We start from the raw sequence: 20,937 nt of genomic DNA on the forward strand, positions 1-20,937 counted from the left end.
CAAAGGTGGACCATCCCTTGAAGGGTTATCCCGGTGACTACACCATGCCCGCACACCCGCCGCGGACACCCGCACGCCCGAGCCTCACTAGAGCCACAGCCGGCAGAATCACATGCAGATATGTAAATGTTCGAATTGCTATTCGTCCAATCACGTGACGTCCACAACAGAACCACGCCCCCTCTATATAAGCCGAGGAGGCGGCGCTGTGACCGCGCTTCCTGTGACATCTCCCCGGCGCGATCTCTGCGGCTCAGTGCGCGGTCCCGTCTCCTGCTCTCAGTGCGAGGTGTAGTCGGGGGCGCGCCGGGCCGGAGGAGACGCATCAGTCATAACCCGGTCACGTTACAGCTCAGCGCACCGGCCCGGGGCCCCTCTGCTTCTTATTGGGTCCGGGCGTTGCCCCCTTCTCTCTGGGGAAGATGCCTGCCGTGTCCAAGGGAGATGGGATGCGGGGCCTGGCCGTGTTTATCTCAGATATCAGGAACTGTGAGTATTCGGCAGAGCTGGCCACATACAGAGGAGACATCATTACATAGCGGGGACCGTTACTGGCGCTGATGCCGGCAGGGGGCGCTCTGCTTATGGTGCTGTGCATACCGCTGGTGCTGGGAATTAGGGGGCACTCAATGTCCAGGCCATTGCATCCAGTGTGCCCCCCAGAAAAGGGCAGGGCTGTGCAGTGTGTGTGTGTGTGTGTGTGCCCCCCAGAAAAGGGCAGGGCTGTGCAGTGTGTGTGTGTGTGTGTGTGTGTGTGCCCCCCAGAAAAGGGCAGGGTTGTGCAGTGTGTGTGCCCCCCAGAAAAGGGCAGGGCTGTGCAGTGTGTGTGTGCCCCCCCAGAAAAGGGCAGGGCTGTGCAGTGTGTGTGCCCCCCAGAAAAGGGCAGGGCTGTGCAGTGTGTGCGTCCCCCAGAAAAGGGCAGGGCTGTGCAGTGTGTGTGTGCGCCCCCCAGAAAAGGGCAGGGCTGTGCAGTGTGTGTGTGCGCCCCCCAGAAAAGGGCAGGGCTGTGCAGTGTGTGTGTGCCCCCCAGAAAAGGGCAGGGCTGTGCAGTGTGTGTGTGCCCCCCAGAAAAGGGCAGGGCTGTGCAGTGTGTGTGTGTGTGCCCCCCAGAAAAGGGCAGGGCTGTGCAGTGTGTGTGTGTGCCCCCCAGAAAAGGGCAGGGCTGTGCAGTGTGTGTGTGTGCCCCCCAGAAAAGGGCAGGGCTGTGCAGTGTGTGTGTGTGCCCCCCAGAAAAGGGCAGGGCTGTGCAGTGTGTGTGTGTGCCCCCCAGAAAAGGGCAGGGCTGTGCAGTGTGTGTGTGTGCCCCCCAGAAAAGGGCAGGGCCGTGCAGTGTGTGTGTGTGCCCCCCAGAAAAGGGCAGGGCCGTGCAGTGTGTGTGTGTGCCCCCCAGAAAAGGGCAGGGCCGTGCAGTGTGTGTGTGTGTGCCCCCCAGAAAAGGGCAGGGCCGTGCAGTGTGTGTGCCCCCCCAGAAAAGGGCACGGCCGTGCAGTGTGTGACCCTGGAGGAGGGTCGGGCTGCGCCGTGCAGTGTGTGACCCTGGAGGAGGGTCGGGCTGCGCCGTGCAGTGTGTGACCCTGGAGGAGGGCCAGGCTGTGCAGTGTTATGGAGGATGTAGGTGCCATAATGGGGTGACTGTGCAGATATTTCTGTAGGTCAGTATTGGGGAGCGCTGTGTCCACAAGCTAAAACTCATCATTACCTTTTATTTTCTGATCTATTTGTTGATAGTTTTTATTTGCACGTTTTCTGTCCGCACAGATTTATTGCACATGAAGGATAAGATTTGCAATATTGAGGACGATTTTTATGATCAGTAGTGTCTGATCGCGCTCGTATTCACCGCCAGATATGTAGGGTCCGTATGTGATGTCCAGGCCGTGATTGTGAATAACACCGGAGCGTACAGTGGGTGATCCCAACAGCCATAAATCATGGCTAACATCCTGGCCAGCTCTGTACTCTGCCTCGTGCTTCAGCCATATATCTCTTGTATCTGACACTGGCAGCCTGTGTGGGCGATGCTCCACGGTGGTGGGCGATGCTCCACGGTGGTGGGCGATGCTCCACGGTGGTGGGCGATGCTCCACGGTGGTGGGCGATGCTCCACGGTGGTGGGCGATGCTCCACGGTGGTGGGCGATGCTCCACGGTGGTGGGCGATGCTCCACGGTGGTGGGCGATGCTCCACGGTGGTGGGCGATGCTCCACGGTGGTGGGCGATGCTCCACGGTGGTGGGCGATGCTCCACGGTGGTGGGCGATGCTCCACGGTGGTGGGCGATGCTCCACGGTGGTGGGCGATGCTCCACGGTGGTGGGCGATGCTCCACGGTGGTGGGCGATGCTCCACGGTGGTGGGCGATGCTCCACGGTGGTGGGCGATGCTCCACGGTGGTGGGCGATGCTCCACGGTGGTGGGCGATGCTCCACGGTGGTGGGCGATGCTCCACGGTGGTGGGCGATGCTCCACGGTGGTGGGCGATGCTCCACGGTGGTGGGCGATGCTCCACGGTGGTGGGCGATGCTCCACGGTGGTGGGCGATGCTCCACGGTGGTGGGCGATGCTCCACGGTGGTGGGCGATGCTCCACGGTGGTGGGCGATGCTCCACGGTGGTGGGCGATGCTCCACGGTGGTGGGCGATGCTCCACGGTGGTGGGCGATGCTCCACGGTGGTGGGCGATGCTCCACGGTGGTGGGCGTTCCCCTTACCTGGAGCCCTGACTGCCCGACCTGCATACTGACTAAGACCTGTCACTTTTCTGCATATAGTTATCACTGAATTCCAGGTTTTCATTCAGTCCCACTGCCCCCTGGTATAGAGCATCCAGCCCCATTTTCCCGGTGTATAACCTCTGCTCCCCGCCATGCCGTCAGCCATTACTAACGAGACAGATCAGCCGGTGGTGCAGAGCTCTCCAATGACAGCGCGGCCTGTAATAGGAGCCACCGGGGTAACAAGTCCGTTCAGGTCATTTCTTCCCATCTAAATCTTCTTCCATCACCTGTGAGTGACAATGAGAAGTGGAAGGAACCGCAGCAACTCAGGAACGAAGTGGAGACCCCGTAACATTACACAGCAGGGGGTCCAGTGCTGAGGGGCAGAAGTCACCACCGTGCTACTGCATCCATTACTGCAGAGTCCAAACCTACTTTTGCATTAACTTTACCATAAAAACTATGCCCTCTGCTCGGAGCTTTATGGCCTGAATTTCCATGTCTGGACAGCTGCATTTAAGCCTTACATTACCAAGCACAATAAACGTCGGATGGAGTGGTATACAGTAGACCATCTCGGGGCTGTGCCGTGACGGATCACACTTCTATATCTGGTGTCTGATGGGAGTCTGGGTTTCGCAATTGCCAGAAAAACGTTGCCCTCCTGACAACATCGTGCCTTCTGTAGAGTTTGGTGGAGGGATAATCTGGGCTTGGTTTTTCATGCTTCGACCCTTTTTTTTTTGCTCTTAAGGGAAATCTTAATACTTTGGTAGAAGACATTTTGGATAATTATAGCTTCCATCTTTCTGAGAACTGTTTGAGGAGGATCTTTTTTGTGCCAGCGAGACTGTGCACAAAGCAGGGTCCATAAAGGCGTAATTGGGGGAGTTTGGTGCAGGAGATCTTGACTGGCCGCACAGAGCTTGGACCTCATCCCCGTTCAACACCTTGTGGATGACCTAGAATGAAGATTAAAAGCCAAGTGCTGCCATCCAACGTCTGCAGCTGACCTCTCAAATACTTTGCCCGGTGAAGGGGCAAAAAATCCCACAGAGGGGGATGCCTATGGATTTAATGGCGTGTTATCGATGCTGCACCTCTGAGAATTATCAAAAAAGATGAAAATTTGGTCCATCCAGTTTTCCCTGAATCAGCCTTAAGATGAGGACAAGTCAAGGACTTGTGATCATGTTTTATTGTAGAGCTCCATTGTAGTCCTAGGTCTATGGTTGGAGTTGATGGAAAGTGCTGTATACTTCTGTGGGTCCTAGCGCTACTGGAGACACTATAATAGCAGAGCATAACCCCAGCCCTCTTGGTGGTGGTACATTTTAATGGGGCTGGGAAGGCTTTTAACAGTAGTAGCAGGAAAAGAGAGTATTGTTGTAAAGTTGGGTTTATAGTAGTTTTATTGTGCAGTTTTTAGCGCTCTTAGGGTCTGTGCACACGTTGCGGATTTGGCCCTGCGGTTCCGCAGCAGTTTTCCATGCGGTGTACAGTACCATGTAAACCCACAGAAAACCAAATTCGCAGTGCACATGCTGGGGAAAATTCCACGCAGAAACGCAGCGGCTTATTTTCCGCAGCATGTCAATTCTTTGTGCGGATTCTGAGTCGTTTTACACCTATTCCTTTATAGGAATCCACTGGTTTAAAAACGCTGGCAAAATCCGCATAAAATCTGCAAAATCCGCAGAAAACCCACATGGAATCCGCAGGTAAAACGCAGGTCATTTTACCTGCATATTCTACAGAATCAGTGCCGAAAATTCCGCAGCCAAATCCGCAACGTGTGCACATACCCCCTTAGGCACATGACCTTTGGCTATAAAGAGAGAATATCTTCCTTTTGCTTTCTTGAATAAATCCAGAAAATCACTTTGATGATCCACATATACATTGGGTTATTTAGCAAGCTGTTATGCACCCCATCATATGCTAATTAGCAGGGCTGATGCATTTGATATTTGGCAAGCGGCCATCCTTCTTAGATCAGATGGACATGGAGGACAGCAGTGAGAGCATCCTCCTTCTTAGTTCAGCACTCCTGGTATCTCCAGTATTAGATCAGATAGACAGGGTGAACAGTAGTGTGAGCAGCCGCCTCTTACTGCTGCACCTCTGGGATCTCCAGTATTATATAATGTAGACAGGGTGGACACCAGTGTGAGTGGTCTCTTTCTTCAGTACTCCTGGTATCTCCAGTATTAGATCAGGTGGACAGCAGTATGAGCAGCCTCTTCTTACCTCTGCACCTCTGGTATCTCCAATATTAGATAAGATAGATGGGGTGGACGGCAGTGTGAGCAGCCTCATCTTACTTCAGTACTCCTGGTATCTCCAGTATTAGATCTGATAGACAGGGTGAATAGTAGTGTGAGCAGCCGCCTCTTACTGCTGCACCTCTGGGAACTCCAGTATTATATAATGTAGACAGGGTGGACACCAGTGTGAGTGGTCTCTTTCTTCAGTACTCCTGGTATCTCCAGTATTAGATCAGGTGGGCAGCAGTATGAGCAGCCTCTTCTTACCTCTGCACCTCTGGCATCTCCAGTATTAGATAAGATAGATGGGGTGGACGGCAGTGTGAGCAGCCTCATCTTACTTCAGTACTCCTGGTATCTCCAGTATTAGATCAGACAGGGTAGCCAGCAGTGTGAGTGGCCTCTTTTTTTCAGTACCCCTGGTATCTCCAGTATTAGATCAGGTAGATGAGGTTGGACAGCAGTGTGAGCAGCCTCTTCTTACTTCAGCACTCCTGGTATGTCCAGTATTAGATCAGGTAGACAGGGTGGACAGCAGTGTGAGAAGCCTCTTTTACTAAAGTACTAGTGGTATCTCCAGTATTAGATCAGGTGGACAGCAGTGTGAGCAGCCTCTTCTTACCTCAGCACTCCTGGTATCTCCAGTATTAGATCAGATAGACAGGGAGGACAGCAGTGTGAGCAGCCTCTTCTTATCTCTGCACCTTTGGTATCTCCAGTAGTAGATCAGATAGATGGGGTGGATTGCAGTGTGAGCAGCCTCTTCTTACTTCAGCACTCCTGGTATGTCCAGTATTAGATCAGGTAGACAGGGTGGACAGCAGTGTGAGAAGCCTCTTTTACTTCAGTACTAGTGATATCTCCAGTATTAGATCAGGTGGACAGCAGTGTGAGCAGCCTCTTCTTACCTCAGCACTCTTGGTATCTCCAGTATTAGATCAGATAGACCTCAGCACTCCTGGTATCTCCAGTATTAGATCAGACAGGGTAGCCAGCAGTGTGAGTGGCCTCTTTTTTTCAGTACCCCTGGTATCTCCAGTATTAGATCAGGTAGATGAGGTTGGACAGCAGTGTGAGCAGCCTCTTCTTACTTCAGCACTCCTGGTATGTCCAGTATTAGATCAGGTAGACAGGGTGGACAGCAGTGTGAGAAGCCTCTTTTACTAAAGTACTAGTGGTATCTCCAGTATTAGATCAGGTGGACAGCAGTGTGAGCAGCCTCTTCTTACCTCAGCACTCCTGGTATCTCCAGTATTAGATCAGATAGACAGGGAGGACAGCAGTGTGAGCAGCCTCTTCTTATCTCTGCACCTTTGGTATCTCCAGTAGTAGATCAGATAGATGGGGTGGATTGCAGTGTGAGCAGCCTCTTCTTACTTCAGCACTCCTGGTATGTCCAGTATTAGATCAGGTAGACAGGGTGGACAGCAGTGTGAGAAGCCTCTTTTACTTCAGTACTAGTGATATCTCCAGTATTAGATCAGGTGGACAGCAGTGTGAGCAGCCTCTTCTTACCTCAGCACTCTTGGTATCTCCAGTATTAGATCAGATAGACCTCAGCACTCCTGGTATCTCCAGTATTAGATCAGATAGACATGGTGGACAGCAGTGTGAGCAGCCTCTTCTTATCTCTGCACCTCTGGTATCTCCAGTATTAGATCAGATAGATGGGGTGGATTGCAGTGTGAGCAGTCTCTTCTTACTTCAGCACTCCTGGTATCTCCAGTATTAGATCAGGTAGACAGGGTGGACAGCAGTGTGAGAAGCCTCTTTTACTTCAGTACTAGTGGTATCTCCAGTATTAGATCAGGTGGACAGCAGTGTGAGCAGCCTCTTCTTCTTACCTCAGCACTCTTGGTATCTCCAGTATTAGATCAGATAGACCTCAGCACTCCTGGTATCTCCAGTATTAAATCAGATAGACAGGGTGGACAGCAGTGTGAGCAGCCTCATCTTACCTCAGCACTCTTAGTATCTCCAGTATTAGATCAGATAGACCTCAGCACTCCTGGTAGCTCCAGTATTAGATCAGATAGCAGTGTGAGCAGCCTCTTTTTACCTCAGCACCACTGAGTAATCCTTATAGACTAAAACTTTGAAAATATCTTGATCAAACAATCCCAACATCTCCAGCTACTGCGCAGAACTGTGTATCTCCATAATTATTTACGAATTATGATTTTAACTTAAGAGCTGTTTTCACAAAAGTTGCTCCATTTTAGACCAGGTGCGTTTTTGCTTCCGTTGGACCTCCCAAAGTCTGACATGACCCCAAAGCTTGATTACTTGAGCTAACTGCATGATGGGGACCTATGGTCCTTCCAGCCGAGATCTTCAGACTTGAGATGCGGATCTGTAAGGCTGCATTCACACACAGCTGAGGTACTCGCAGGCAGAAATCACAGGAAGGCTGCTTCGGTGGGCTTTGAACTGTGTGATGCAGGCCACTTAATTTTACCTTATGGACGTTGCCATCAGTCTTGTAGTTCTACGGGTAAAACAGCTGTTATTCTCGAAATTAAGTTCTCCTTGACGCGGAGTTAAAGGACTGCAGAACATTCATTGCATGTCAACTCCGCCTATAGTTTTGTATGCATGAGCAGAAAAAGATCCTTAATGGCAAATAAGTATCTATTTTTATTTAGTTTTATATGCATTTTGCGGTGTAAGCATAAGTTTCACCACACCATGTAAGTAAGCCTTTGGGCAGTGTTCACACTTCAGTACTTTTAGCTGCAGTCATTTACAAACCGTGCGGATCTGCTTGTTGGAATATTTTTCAACTGTACCGCATCCGAGTTGCCGTGTGAACACTGGTTTACAGCCATCAGTTAAATAAGACTTAAAGGGGTAGTTCTGTCTTCATTCTCCCAGTTAAAGGGGTTGTCTCAATTCATGCACCTTTAGCCCTACCTCTTTGTCGCTGCCCTGGTGTTTGGCTGCAGCCAATCAGATCTCGGTGGCTCTGATGTAGACAGAATGAGCTCAGTGATTGGCTGACAGTATGTGACAATACTGCAGATAAACACCGGAGGCAGCGCGGAACTGTTGAATCTGCAGCATAGAAAAAAATGCTTTTAATCAAAACTACAGCAAGCAGCTCCGTAAGTGAGACATCGCTGAAGTCAGGATCTCTGCCCCTACATCATGCGGCTCTGTTGGGTTAGCAAAAACAAGGTTCCTTTAAGTCTTTGAGGAAAACGTGAGCAAAACCTTGACTGATCAAGCATGCCCTGAAATCCACACTAACATATTTTTCACTGCACTTTGGGGATAGGATCCTATTAAAGGCGTTCTTTACAGTCTGATCCGGTCTTTATGGGTTTGGTACAGTGTCGATTTTTTTTTTTTTTTTATCCTGACCCCAGCTTTTGGTGGTTCACTTACTTCCGAGGTGTCTCCCACCTCCCCCTCTGTGCAGGAGCAGAGCGTGTAGCATAATGCTGGAGTGACAAGGCCTTTCTGTTCTACTAAATATTCTGACTCGTGAAGCACGGTGTAATCCCAGATTAGACGACCTAAACCTCGGCACATTATAGCCGGGCTGACCTGACGCCTGTCTGTGTGAGAAGTAATCGGCCTGTAAGAACCCGGCAGTCGCCCGGGCCAGAGCTCGACCTTCCGGAGCTTTCTTTCCATTCTTTCCCACTTGTGCCCTAATATTAGAGGGGATCCAACTTTCCATTATTGCTTTGTGATTCTGCTACCGGGACTGTAGCCGAACTTGAACCTGAACCCCGTTGAAATCGATGGGGAACCCGAGCTTAAGAGCTAGTAAAACGTTCCCGTCTCCCCTCTCTGCTTTCGCCTCCCCCGTTTCGCCTCTCCCTGGACTCCGAAACTGTAAAACGGACTCCAGAAGTCGAGTTCAGCACCGGACACAGTTTGGCTTCGCTCATCTCTACTGCCAAGTGCACACTCCTTGCCTAGGAAACCGGCCCCTTCTGAAGTGGCCGAACACCTTGGCAACAGGCTGTAAACGATAGGAATTAGTGAATTTTTTTTTTCTTCTGTTTTTGGGTCATGGAGGATTTTTAGTAAGAGGTAAATTACAAAGTCTTTATTTTATTTTTTACAAGCACTTTGAAGTTTTACCAGTATAAGAAGATGGGGTCACCACTTAAATGAATCTTTGGGGAACAGAAACATCTGTATAAAACGTGCGGCACAGAGTGTGTGTTACATAGATCTATGATGCAGCCCTGTTTCTCCATTTACAGATTTGGTGACCGAACCCCGGTACACTATAGATTGTGCGTGCCTGAGAATGCCTTTGCACTGTAGGGTGGTCTTTCAGAAACCCATCTGTAGTTTGGGGTGTATCTCCAGATTGTATAGACGCAGATCAGCCATAGCAATATAATGGAGAAGGTGAATAACGTAGGTGCCATAATGATGAGGAAACCAACCAGGTATTGGGAATATATCAGGCAGAAAGTGATCAGTCAGTTCTTGAAGTTCGTGTTGGAATCTGGAAAAATGGACAAGTGTATGTATCAGTGAGGCCATGTTCCCCCGTAGCGTTAAAGTGGCGTATTTATTTATTTATTTTTTTGTTGCTGAAATTCCCTACTTTTAACTAACCAAACTGGATGTGATTTCATAAATTCCCGCCCACAGTGAAGATGCTGTTGAACCGTTTTAATGTTTTTTCCTGTATAGTTGTTTCTATGAGTAGCCAGAAAAATTACATGTAAATGCAATTATTTTTAAAGCACCACTCCAACGTTTTTTTTGCATTACAGCGCTGGAGTGGTGCTTTCCAATCCAAGTTCCCTGTCCCTAGTCTTAGACTTACCAGCCGCCATCTTTGATCTGTGCCACTCCTGTCGGTCTCCAGCATTTTGTGGCTCAAGTCGCGTCTCCATGTAGGCCTATGACAGGCAGAACGAGGATCTCAGGCTTGCACTGAGCTTGTGATTTCCGGTTAATCATAAGTTGTGGTCACAAGATGGCGGTGCGGGACGGGAGATGCGCTGAAGACGGCGGCTGATAAGTATTAATACTATGCTCAGTGATTGTAGTTTAGTAGCACCGCTCCAGCTGCTGAAATTAAAAATGTCAGTGGCCTCTTTAAGAGTAGTCTCCTAGCATCTTGCACTAAAAACTCCTCCATTAAAGTTCTAGTTCAAATCTGCACCAAAAGGGAAAAATGCAAAAAATAATCCTAATAGACTACTGCTAATGTGTATTTTGGTGCGACAAAAAACAGTGGAGGAAATGCTGCACTTTTGCACATGAACACATGACCTGGCAAGGGCCATATTATGATGGATAGATGACTGGGTCAGAGCAGTCCCACAGTACGTAGTGCCAGGTCTTTTGGGCTGTATCAGGTCTTCAATGGATTGTACCTACCAAAAATGGTCCAAGGAAAGGCAACTGGTGAACCAGTCACTGGTCATTAAAGCCCAAGGCTCATCGATGCTCATGTCTGGTCCAGCCCCACAAACGCCACTGTAGCACAAATTGGCCATGATATCGGACCATGTAGTGCTTCACCGCTCGGCGAGTACCTGCAGACCAGACAGAGTACCCATAATGACCCTGTCCACCACTGAAGAGCCCAGAATGTGCCCATCACAACCTGACGGTTAATGGAGGAAGGTGGCCTGGTGTGATAAATCTGGATTTCGCTCGCTTTGGATGGCCAATTACATGTGGGTTGATTACTTGAGGAAATGATGGCACCTGATGCAGTATGAGAAGAAGATAACCCGGGGGAATAAATGTGATGCTCCCCTCAACGTTCTGCTGGGAACCCTCGTCCTGGAATTCACGTAGATGTTATTTTGACACAAGTACACCCCTTCGTAGAAGTAATATTAGCTATGGCTTCTGTTCGCAGCAGGCAAATGCCCACTGCCAGGATTGATATGAGGACCATGATAGCGTTCAAGGTGATGACTTGTCTCCAAATCTGACAGAACATCTGTGGGTTGTGCTGGAAAAACAAGTGACATCCATGGAGGCCACAGCTTGACGCTTACAGGATATGCTCGTAATGCTTGGGTGGTAAGAGGGAGACTTGCACCATATTAGGCAGTTCTTGGGTTATACCATATGGTGTATTTGGCTACTTGTATGATGGCGCTATGTTCAGTGACCTAGCATGGTGTGACCAGATAGCTCCATATCAGCACCGCCGTAACTGGAGACACTGCAGATCTGGCTGAGAATAGAATAAATGATGCCGCCGCCATACAATAGACTCGGAACACGTAATCTACATCCAGCAGTCAGCAAATGCCGACTCCTTCTTCTGCCACTGACCTTTACAGCAGAGACCAATTATGGGATATTTGCTTAATTCCTCATAAGTCATTCTATAACTCCCCATCTAACCACTGGTAGCAGAGAAAAATATGGTCTAATTGTAGTAATTTATGAGAGCGCTTTATCATTAATCTGTCTTGGAGCAGCATTTGCATGGTGGATTGACATTACCTGGTGCCCGGGCTATTGTATCCCGATGATGTCGATCAGAGATAGTCCACCATGTCCTACTTTATAATCGATCGCGTGGAGGACCATAGAGACCAAAGATGCTGTCAGTACATTAGAGCTGCACATAACAGCGGCTGGCACACTGCCCATTGATTAACTCTTTACCCCCTGCAGTGCCCATTGCTCATTTAGGCTACGTTCACATTAGCGTTGCGCCGCCCTGCGTCGGCGACGCAACGCGCGACGCACGGAAAAACGCGCGCAAACGCGCGCAAAAACGCGCGCGTTTTGCGACGCGTGCGTCGTTTTTGACGAAAATCGGACGCACAGAAAATGCAACTTGTTGCATTTTCTTGCGTCCGACGCTAGCGTCGGAAACGACGCACGTGGCGAAAAACGCCACCGAAAAAACGCACGCGTCCCCTATGTTAAACATAGGGGCGCGTCGCCGCTGCGTCGCCGACGCAACAGCGGCGCAACGCTAATGTGAACGTAGCCTTAGCGACTTACATTGTTTATATCTACTGTATAATTACAATGAGTGCAGCGTATAAGGCCCATATTAGATGCTACTTGTTGAAAATTACATTGGAGATGATGACCTGTCACCATGTCAAGAGTGATCGTGTTTGTGATAATAGAAAATTATATATATATATATAATTTTCTATATCTATATATCTCACAAAAGCAGGCAGCACTCCATGTTCTTAAAGACAATATGCAGGTGTTTCAGCTACACCTGAGCCTTTCTCAAGCCTATATATATATTTTTAAATTAAATCCACCATACCTTTCTAGAAGTATGGACCTTTTTTATTTAAGGCTTATTTATTGTCTTTACAAAAGGGTGTTGGTCACAGGATCCTCTGGGGCGTGTCTTTAGGCTTTTCTGCATAATTTCTGAACCACGCCTCCTTGTAAAGGCCAAGAAAAGCTTACAACACATTACTAAAAAAAAAAACCCCTATACTCAGTGTTCAGATACATCCTGTACCTGGAAGGTTGGCCCACATGGTATGTGAGGGAGGGAGCGCAGGTGCAAAATACTGATGAATATTCACTAACACTCCCATCATCCATGTGGGTGGTGATTAGTGCGTTAAATGCACAGGTAAGGCTTCTACAAGATGATGTTTTTACGTGTAGTGCACCCGTACTGGCTAACAGTTTGATCACCACTCTACTATTAGATACTGGTGGCTATCCTGCTTTCCTGGGGCGGTGGGACCGATAATGGTGTATTGTGTATCCCCGTCCTAACATTTTATGCCATAGTCTAGTGATCTGTTGTGATCGGGGCACTTACTCATTTTGACAATTGATTGGGGTTCAAGTATTAGGAACTAATTGGACAAGTAGTTGGTACCTACCTGCCAGTTGTGCCCTGCTCAGAGTGGTCACGTCAGCGATTCAGCGGCTTCTCTTCTGCTCTGTTGACCTGGATGTTACTGCCAACGCCATGCTAACTGACAACCGGCTCCCTGCTGTCTATCTGCGGGGAGCCAGCTGGCAATCAGCATGGCATCTCTGGGTGGAACAGGCAGGTAATTAATGTTAACGCCCATAGTAGAAATCAAATGGTCCTGGAAAACCCCTTTTAAAACCGGCCAGTCTTGTAATTGTGGATTGTTTCTTCAGTTTATATTTTAAATGCTCTGCAACAACAACAAAAAATAGGGAGGGTATGAACTTTATATGAAAATCTTCCATATGTCACTTTATTAGTATTCGAGGACCTTTCACATTCCCTTACATTGTCTGCTGTAGTAACTGATTGTACTCTACATTAAAAAGTTAATTATTTTCTAATACTAATGTGTGGCTTCGGTCATTCTTATTAAATTTTGTGAATAAATTGGCAACCTGGTGCTACCAGTCAGAGGTGTTTCCCTACAGACTGACACTGTCCAGTCACTGCTGACAGTATCCGACTCTGGATGAACACGCAACTTTTGACAAGGGGAATGTTAACACCCACTTGTCAATTTATTCCTATAGTTCTAGGAGGAATAACGGGAACGGGGCATGATGCATGCGTCTAAGAAAAAATTATCCAGAATTTCGTGCAGAACACAAGCATTTATTAAAACAGTTTAGGAGTGGTGACAACTTCTCCTTGAAGGGAATCTGTCAGTAGGATCAACCCTCCAAAGCAGTCTACATGGGCAAGCAGGTCATAAAAAGCTATGACAGCTAAATATTGTATCATTCATTCATTCATTGACCTGCAGCTACAGGGTTTAAATAGTGATATTCTCCCTGCAGCCACTGCTCTCTCTACAGTGAGCGCACTGTAATCACTCCCCTGCATTGACTGACAGTCTGCTCTGTACACACATGCACTGCCCAGCAGGCTGTCAGTCATTATGCAGGAGGGTGATAACAGCACTTTTCTCTCTGGACAAGTCCCCCCTTTCCCTATTGCAGAGTTAAAGGAGATTTCATTTATTTTATCCATTGGTGTAGTGTCACATTTATTTTTGACAGTCAGGCTGAAAAATAGAATCTGAATAGTTTCCGTGTCCGGAGCACATGAGTGCGAACACTGCGCTGGAGCAGAAAATGCAATTACACCCTGCTGCCTTGTAGCAGTACGGATCATAAATGTCATTGGACAGCACAGTACTGCGCAGTGCGGCTGTGCTCCAGGATGGCCCAGAGAGCCAGGACGTCAATCTTTTTCATTCTTACTTTTTCTCTGGAACCGAATGCCATGTATTATTCCCCGATGTCCTCTTCTTTTATATATATATATATATATATATATATATATATATATATATATATATATATATATATATATATATATATATATATATATATATATATATATATATATATATACATACTGAGCAAAAAATGGGTGTATGAAGGAGATCGTAAAGGTGTTTATAAGTTAAACCCTATCCATGGCTCATTTATTGTTTGGGGTTTGACAGCTGAGACCCCTGTAATTCCTGAGAATGGGGCTTTGCCTCATCTCATGAAACTTTAAAAGGGATTGGCCACGTTCTCCTGTTAGTGCAGTTTTCCTCATTAATTGCCCATACAATGGCTGGTGGTGGGCAGGTCTGATCACATGCTCCTCCACCAGTGGTCGTTTTATAGACCAGTGTTGGCCTGCCTAGGAGGATAATCTGGCACAGCAAGAAAGTGTTCAACCCCCTTAAGTGCTCATTCTCCACCTTTGCTCCATTCATTCTTTATGGGAATGAGTGGTGTGCTCTATTTTCGTCAGTGTCTTTGACTTCGTCTTGGGGTTTGTACCCCAGACATGAGGGCTGTGGAGTCGGTATACGAGGGGCGATCCAAAAGTAATGATGATCAATACTAAACACAATGAATATAGTCAAAAAAATTTTATTTTTCTACATGGTCTCCTAACAAGTCTATCCATTTAGTCCATCTCTTTTCTAAACTTAGAAATCCCTTCGAAAAAAAATTCTTGATCTTGACCCTCAAAAAAAAAATCCCCAACAGCGGTTATCATGTCGCTGTTGTCATCAAATTTCTTGCCCCGGAGGTGTTCCTTGAGCCGAGGAAAGAGAAAGATGTCACTGGGGGCTAGATCTGGCGAATGGGGGGGGGGGGGGGGTGTGTTTGTTCCTCCAGTTCAAAGCCCGCTTCTTGAATGGTAGCCATGGCAACAGCAGCTTTGTGAGCCGGCGCGTTATCTTGGTGAAACAGCACTCCAGCCCGCAGTTTGCCGCGCCTTTTCTCCTTGATAGCCTCCCGCAATCTTCTTATTTGTTCTGCGTAGTAGGATCCCGTAATAGTGGCTCCCTTCTCCAAATAGTCCACCATAATCATTCCTTCAACGTCCCAAAAAACGGACGCCATAACCTTCCCTGCGGAGCTTGACACTTTGAATTTCTTCGGCGTCGGTTCGTCGGCTTGTTTCCTTGTCATCGATTGTTTAGTTTCGGGATCAAAGTGGTGGATCCAGGTCTCGTCCATGGTCAAAAAACATGACACAAAATGTTCCTTGTCTGCTTGGAACTTTTCGAGATTTACTATTGAAATGTCAACTCGTTTCTTCTGTTGCTCGTCGGTTAACATTTTTGGCATCCAACGAGCGGAGACCTTTCTCATATGCAATTCTTTTGCAAGGATTCTTTGAATACTGCCAAATGAGATCCCTGGGACCTCAGCTACATGCCTGATAGTCACTATTCGATCTGCCAATACAACTTCTTCAACTTGTTTCAAGTTTTCTTCATTGAGGGACGTGGATGGGCGTCCTTCACGATGTTCATCTTCCGTCGATGTTCTTCCCAGCTTAAATTCCTTGGCCCAGCATGCAACTGTGGAATATGGAGGAGAAGAGTCCCCCAATGTTTCCACCAAGTCGCTGTATATGTCTTTGGTAGTCATTTTTTTTCAAGCAGAGGTATTTGATGACAGCTCTGAGCTCGTTTTTTTTTCCATTTTGATATTCACTCCTCGGCAGTTCATATTCAAATGAATGTAGCTCCCGGGAATCGTGGTCGAAGTGTTTTTTTTTTTTTTTTTTTCCTGGACTGGTGGGTACCTAAGAGAGAAGAAAACATTTTATTTTAATTTCTGTGTGCAATAGAAATAACCGATTATCATTACTTTTGGATCGCCCCTCGTAAAATGGACTGACCCCTAAAATATATAATACATTGGGTACAGTGGTACAATGCAGGATGTGCGGTAAATGTTTTCATAATTTGGGAAACTTATGAAATGTGCTATAAATGTCAGTTCTGTTCCTGATGTAAGGATCTGGGCTTTTAGTTGAGATGAATCTGTGCTGCACTTTATGTACATGCTCAGTAGTGACCAGTGCTGTGCAGTTTTAGGCTACTTTAACACTAGCGTCGGAGATTCCGACGCTAGCGTTTAACGCATTGCACAATGGAGGCAGCGGATGCATTTCTCCGGCGCATCCGCTGCCCCATTGTGAGGTGCGGGGAGGTGGGGGCGGAGTTCCGGCCGCGCATGCGGTCCGTCAGGAGCAAAAAACGTTACATGTAGCGTTTTTTGCTCCCGACGGTCCGCAGAAGCACGACGCATCCGTCGCACGACGGATGCGACGTGTGGCAATCCGTCGCAATGCGTCGTCAATACAAGTCTATGGGGAAAAAACGCATCCTGCAAGCACTTTTGCAGGATGCGTTTTTTCTGCAAAACGACGCATTGCGGCGGATTGCAGTTAACGCTAGTGTGAAAGTAGCCTTAGATCAGATGAATCTGTGCTGCACTTTATGTAGTGATGTGGAGTCGGAGATTACTGACTCCACAGTGCTGTCAGACATCAATGTTTTTCTCTAATCTACAGAAAGGACAAACCCTTTTAATCAGATTTTTGAGAATCCCCACTAAGAATAAAGCGTCTGGGGCTCTGCTTCATCACTGTGTCCCCTTACGTTTTTTCCTTCGCAATGGCTCTCCTGTGCACCTGTTCCCCTTTTTTTTTGGTTACCATTTTAATTGACCTCCCCGATGCTATGGATGATTGAATATTGGACTTATTTTTTTCCTTGACCATTGATGGGGATATTCCTTATTTCTCACTTTTCTGAGATCACTGGGGATTTATTATGATGGAGTATAGGCTGAACTGGATGGACAAATATCTTTTTTCGGCCTTACTAACTATGTTACTAACTATGTTACTATGTTACTTTTTGGTCTGGACATTTTTTAGGTTCTGCATGGTCATTATTATCTGCTGGTTGCAGGTCTGTTAGTTGGCACTCCATCTGCCCCATACAATTGTAGGATGTCTCTTTTGGCTTTCGTCCAATTGACAGTTGACTGCACTTATCTATAGGAGCCTTCATGTTATCTCACATGTACATTGCACGCACCCACAGACGTCTCCTAATATCACATCCTCCAAATACACCTCTCTAATAGTATCGGAGAGGATAACGCAGCGTTGTACGGAGGTAGTGGTCTGTCTTCTGTTCAGTGGTGGTCTCTCTGGTGGGGACCATGCTGGTCCCTTGGTATACAGAACAGTTCCATACTTTACTTGGGACCATCATTGAGAATTGCCGCAATGCAGCTCTAAGAAAAGACGTTTCCAGGGTTTTATATTTAATGGGGATCATCATTACCTACTAGCACCGTCATGTCAGGGGAGCTTTTTTTTTTTTTTTTTTTTTATGGGTTAATTAAAGGGGTATTCTGAACTGTGAGGTGAGCAGTGCCGGTGACGGGACGTCTGCAGATATCGGCAGGCTGGTGTGCACTCTCTTATTCTGATTCAAACAGCTGATAAGTGATACTTGGCACCGGTGCACGCGACCCGGCCTGCTCACCTCCCTGTACTCCTGTTAAATTAGGCTTATGACTGATCAGAGTTAATATTTATTTTACATAATTTTTTTTCTTGTTTCAGGTAAAAGCAAAGAAGCAGAAATCAAAAGGATAAATAAGGAACTGGCTAACATTCGCTCTAAATTTAAGGGTATGTACGGTCACTGACACTGTATGGATATGGCGCTTTCTTTTTTTCATTCTTCGTCTCACGCTTGCTTTGTCTTTCTATAGTTTTCTATGTCTCATGCTCTTGTTCTCTCATCTGTTCTTGCTTTTTACTCTTCCTTTTTTTTTCTGTTGCACTCTTGCTCTTTCTAGGTTGCGCTTTCTCACTCTATGCTTTTCTCTTGTTATGTTGCACTCTCTTGCTGTCCATTATCTTTCTCTGTCGCGCTCTTTCTCTTTCTCTCTGTCGCGCTCTTTCTCTTTCTCTGTCGCGCTCTTTCTCTTTCTGTCGCCCTTTTTCTTTCTGTCGCCCTTTTTCTTTCTGTCGCCCTTTTTTCTTTCTGTCGCCCTTTTTCTTTCTGTCGCCCTTTTTCTTTCTGTCGCCCTTTTTCTTTCTCTGTCGCCCTCTTTTTCTTTCTCTGTCGCGCTCTCTCTGTCGCGCTCTCTGTCGCGCTCTCTGTCGCGCTCTCTGTCGCGCTCTCTGTCGCGCTCTCTGTCGCGCTCTCTGTCGCGCTCTCTGTCGCGCTCTCTGTCGCGCTCTCTCTGTCGCGCTCTCTGTCGCGCTCTCTGTCGCGCTCTCTGTCGCGCTCTCTGTCGCGCTCTCTGTCGCGCTCTCTGTCGCGCTCTCTGTCGCGCTCTCTGTCGCGCGCTCTCTGTCGCGCGCTCTCTGTCGCGCGCTCTCTGTCGCGCGCTCTCTGTCGCGCGCTCTCTGTCGCGCGCTCTCTGTCGCGCGCTCTCTGTCGCGCGCTCTCTGTCGCGCGCTCTCTGTCGCGCGCTCTCTGTCGCGCGCTCTCTGTCGCGCGCTCTCTGTCGCGCGCTCTCTGTCGCGCGCTCTCTGTCGCGCGCTCTCTGTCGCGCGCTCTCTGTCGCGCGCTCTCTGTCGCGCGCTCTGTCGCGCGCTCTGTCGCGCGCTCTGTCGCGCGCTCTCTGTCGCGCGCTCTCTGTCGCGCGCTCTCTGTCGCGCGCTCTCTGTCGCGCGCTCTCTGTCGCGCGCTCTCTGTCGCGCGCTCTCTGTCGCGCGCTCTCTGTCGCGCGCTCTCTGTCGCGCGCTCTCTGTCGCGCGCTCTCTGTCGCGCGCTCTCTGTCGCGCGCTCTCTGTCGCGCGCTCTCTGTCGCGCGCTCTCTGTCGCGCGCTCTCTGTCGCGCGCTCTCTGTCGCGCGCTCTCTGTCGCGCGCTCTCTGTCGCGCGCTCTCTGTCGCGCGCTCTCTGTCGCGCGCTCTCTGTCGCGCGCTCTCTGTCGCGCGCTCTCTGTCGCGCGCTCTCTGTCGCGCGCTCTCTGTCGCGCGCTCTCTGTCGCGCGCTCTCTGTCGCGCGCTCTCTGTCGCGCGCTCTCTGTCGCGCGCTCTCTGTCGCGCGCTCTCTGTCGCGCGCTCTCTGTCGCGCGCTCTCTGTCGCGCGCTCTCTGTCGCGCGCTCTCTGTCGCGCGCTCTCTGTCGCGCGCTCTCTGTCGCGCGCTCTCTGTCGCGCGCTCTCTGTCGCGCGCTCTCTGTCGCGCGCTCTCTGTCGCGCGCTCTCTGTCGCGCGCTCTCTGTCGCGCGCTCTCTGTCGCGCGCTCTCTGTCGCGCGCTCTCTGTCGCGCGCTCTCTGTCGCGCGCTCTCTGTCGCGCGCTCTCTGTCGCGCGCTCTCTGTCGCGCGCTCTCTGTCGCGCGCTCTCTGTCGCGCGCTCTGTCGCGCGCTCTCTGTCGCGCGCTCTCTGTCGCGCGCTCTTTCTCGTCGGTGTGCTGTAAACAGATGAGCCTGCGAGTTGCCGGAGTTGGCTCTCTCCTCTGTTGGTGGTCCTGTGTGTGGGTTGTCGCTGTCCCAGCCCTCGTCTCACTATGTACCCTCCGCTTGTATTACATGGTTATATGTATATATCTGTGGTGTGAGTGCACAGTAATGTCTGTCATCTGTTGCCTCCATGACATGTGAGTGTTTTCGGCAGCTCGATGGGGAATAGAGGAGTTAATCTGATTCCAGAATAGCAGCATCCTAATGTCGTGACGAGATCCCAGCTCCATAGCAACAGGGCGGATGAGCCATCGGCAGCGCTGCACTTACTCATCCTCCGCTGTCAGAACAAGCTCATTCTTCCACAACACAGATGATATCTGGGGGCCGTGCGGAGTGGATCCCACACCCGGCTGCCCCCTTGATTCCACGCGTACATCTATTGGCCTCTTGGCTTGTTATAGGCATTGATTACAGTGCAATGTGTTGTGCAGAGATCTGTCGACTCTGTCACTTGGCATCACTATGTATGTGTGATGTGTATATACGGTATATATCTATATCATGCCAGCTGTTATGGTGTAAACTGGAGAACGAGTGGATTTTCCAGGAGAGTAATTGTGTATAATCTGAATATCTGCAGCGGACACGGATGGTGGTGCTGATCTGCCGTCCGCAGCGCATCAGTTTCTGAAGCAGATTTCACCCTTGTGATTTACGACAGATTTTACCTATTGCATAACAGTTTCTGCCCTAAAATCCTCACACATTGGTAAAGATTTTGCTAATGTGAAAATCTGCAGTAACTAACTGTACCCTAAAGTGTCATGAGCCCCTTCCCACCCCGTAACATAGTACTGTGTTATGGGCTCTAGAGCTGAGACCTCTCTGCACAAAGCGTGTGCCCGCTGTGTTATACAGCCAGCTGCTGCCTCCAATCTCTGCTATTGAACCACTTCAATTTTCTGGCAGCTGTGTTTAAGCGGTGTGAGAGTTGGGAGACGCTGCTTTGGGCATCTGTAGAGTAATGGGGGAGACGCCACTTGGTGCATCTGTAGACTAATAGGGGAGATGCAGCTTGGGGCATCTGTAGACTAATGGGGAGACGCCACTTGGGGCATCTGTAGACTAATGGGGGAGACACCACTTGGGGCATCTGTAGACTAATGGGGAGACGCCACTTGGTGCATCTGTAGACTAATGGGGAGATGCAGCTTGGGGCATCTGTAGACTAATGGGGAGATGCAGCTTTGGGCATCTGTAGGCTAATGGGGGGGAGACGCCGCTTGGGGCATCTGTAGACTAATGGGGAGACGCCACTTGGGGCATCTGTAG

General features: G+C 48.9%; 1 protein-coding gene across 2 annotated transcripts in view; it reads left to right on the plus strand.

The window, feature by feature from the left end:
• Positions 1-231: 231 nt before the first annotated feature.
• Positions 232-20,937, plus strand: part of AP2A2 (adaptor related protein complex 2 subunit alpha 2) — an 86,872-nt gene continuing 66,166 nt past the window's right edge. Inside the window, exons 1-2 of one of the 2 annotated variants that reach the window (XM_069739705.1) lie at positions 232-489; positions 17,805-17,873. In XM_069739705.1, the coding sequence (XP_069595806.1) occupies positions 423-489; positions 17,805-17,873 (136 nt within the window). In that variant the 5' untranslated portion in view covers positions 232-422. The remainder of the gene's footprint in view (positions 490-17,804; positions 17,874-20,937) is intronic. The other variant, XM_069739706.1, reaches the window with a different exon arrangement.

Source organism: Ranitomeya imitator, chromosome 9 (genome assembly GCF_032444005.1).
Source record: "Ranitomeya imitator isolate aRanImi1 chromosome 9, aRanImi1.pri, whole genome shotgun sequence".
Taxonomy (NCBI): Eukaryota; Metazoa; Chordata; class Amphibia; order Anura; family Dendrobatidae; genus Ranitomeya; species Ranitomeya imitator.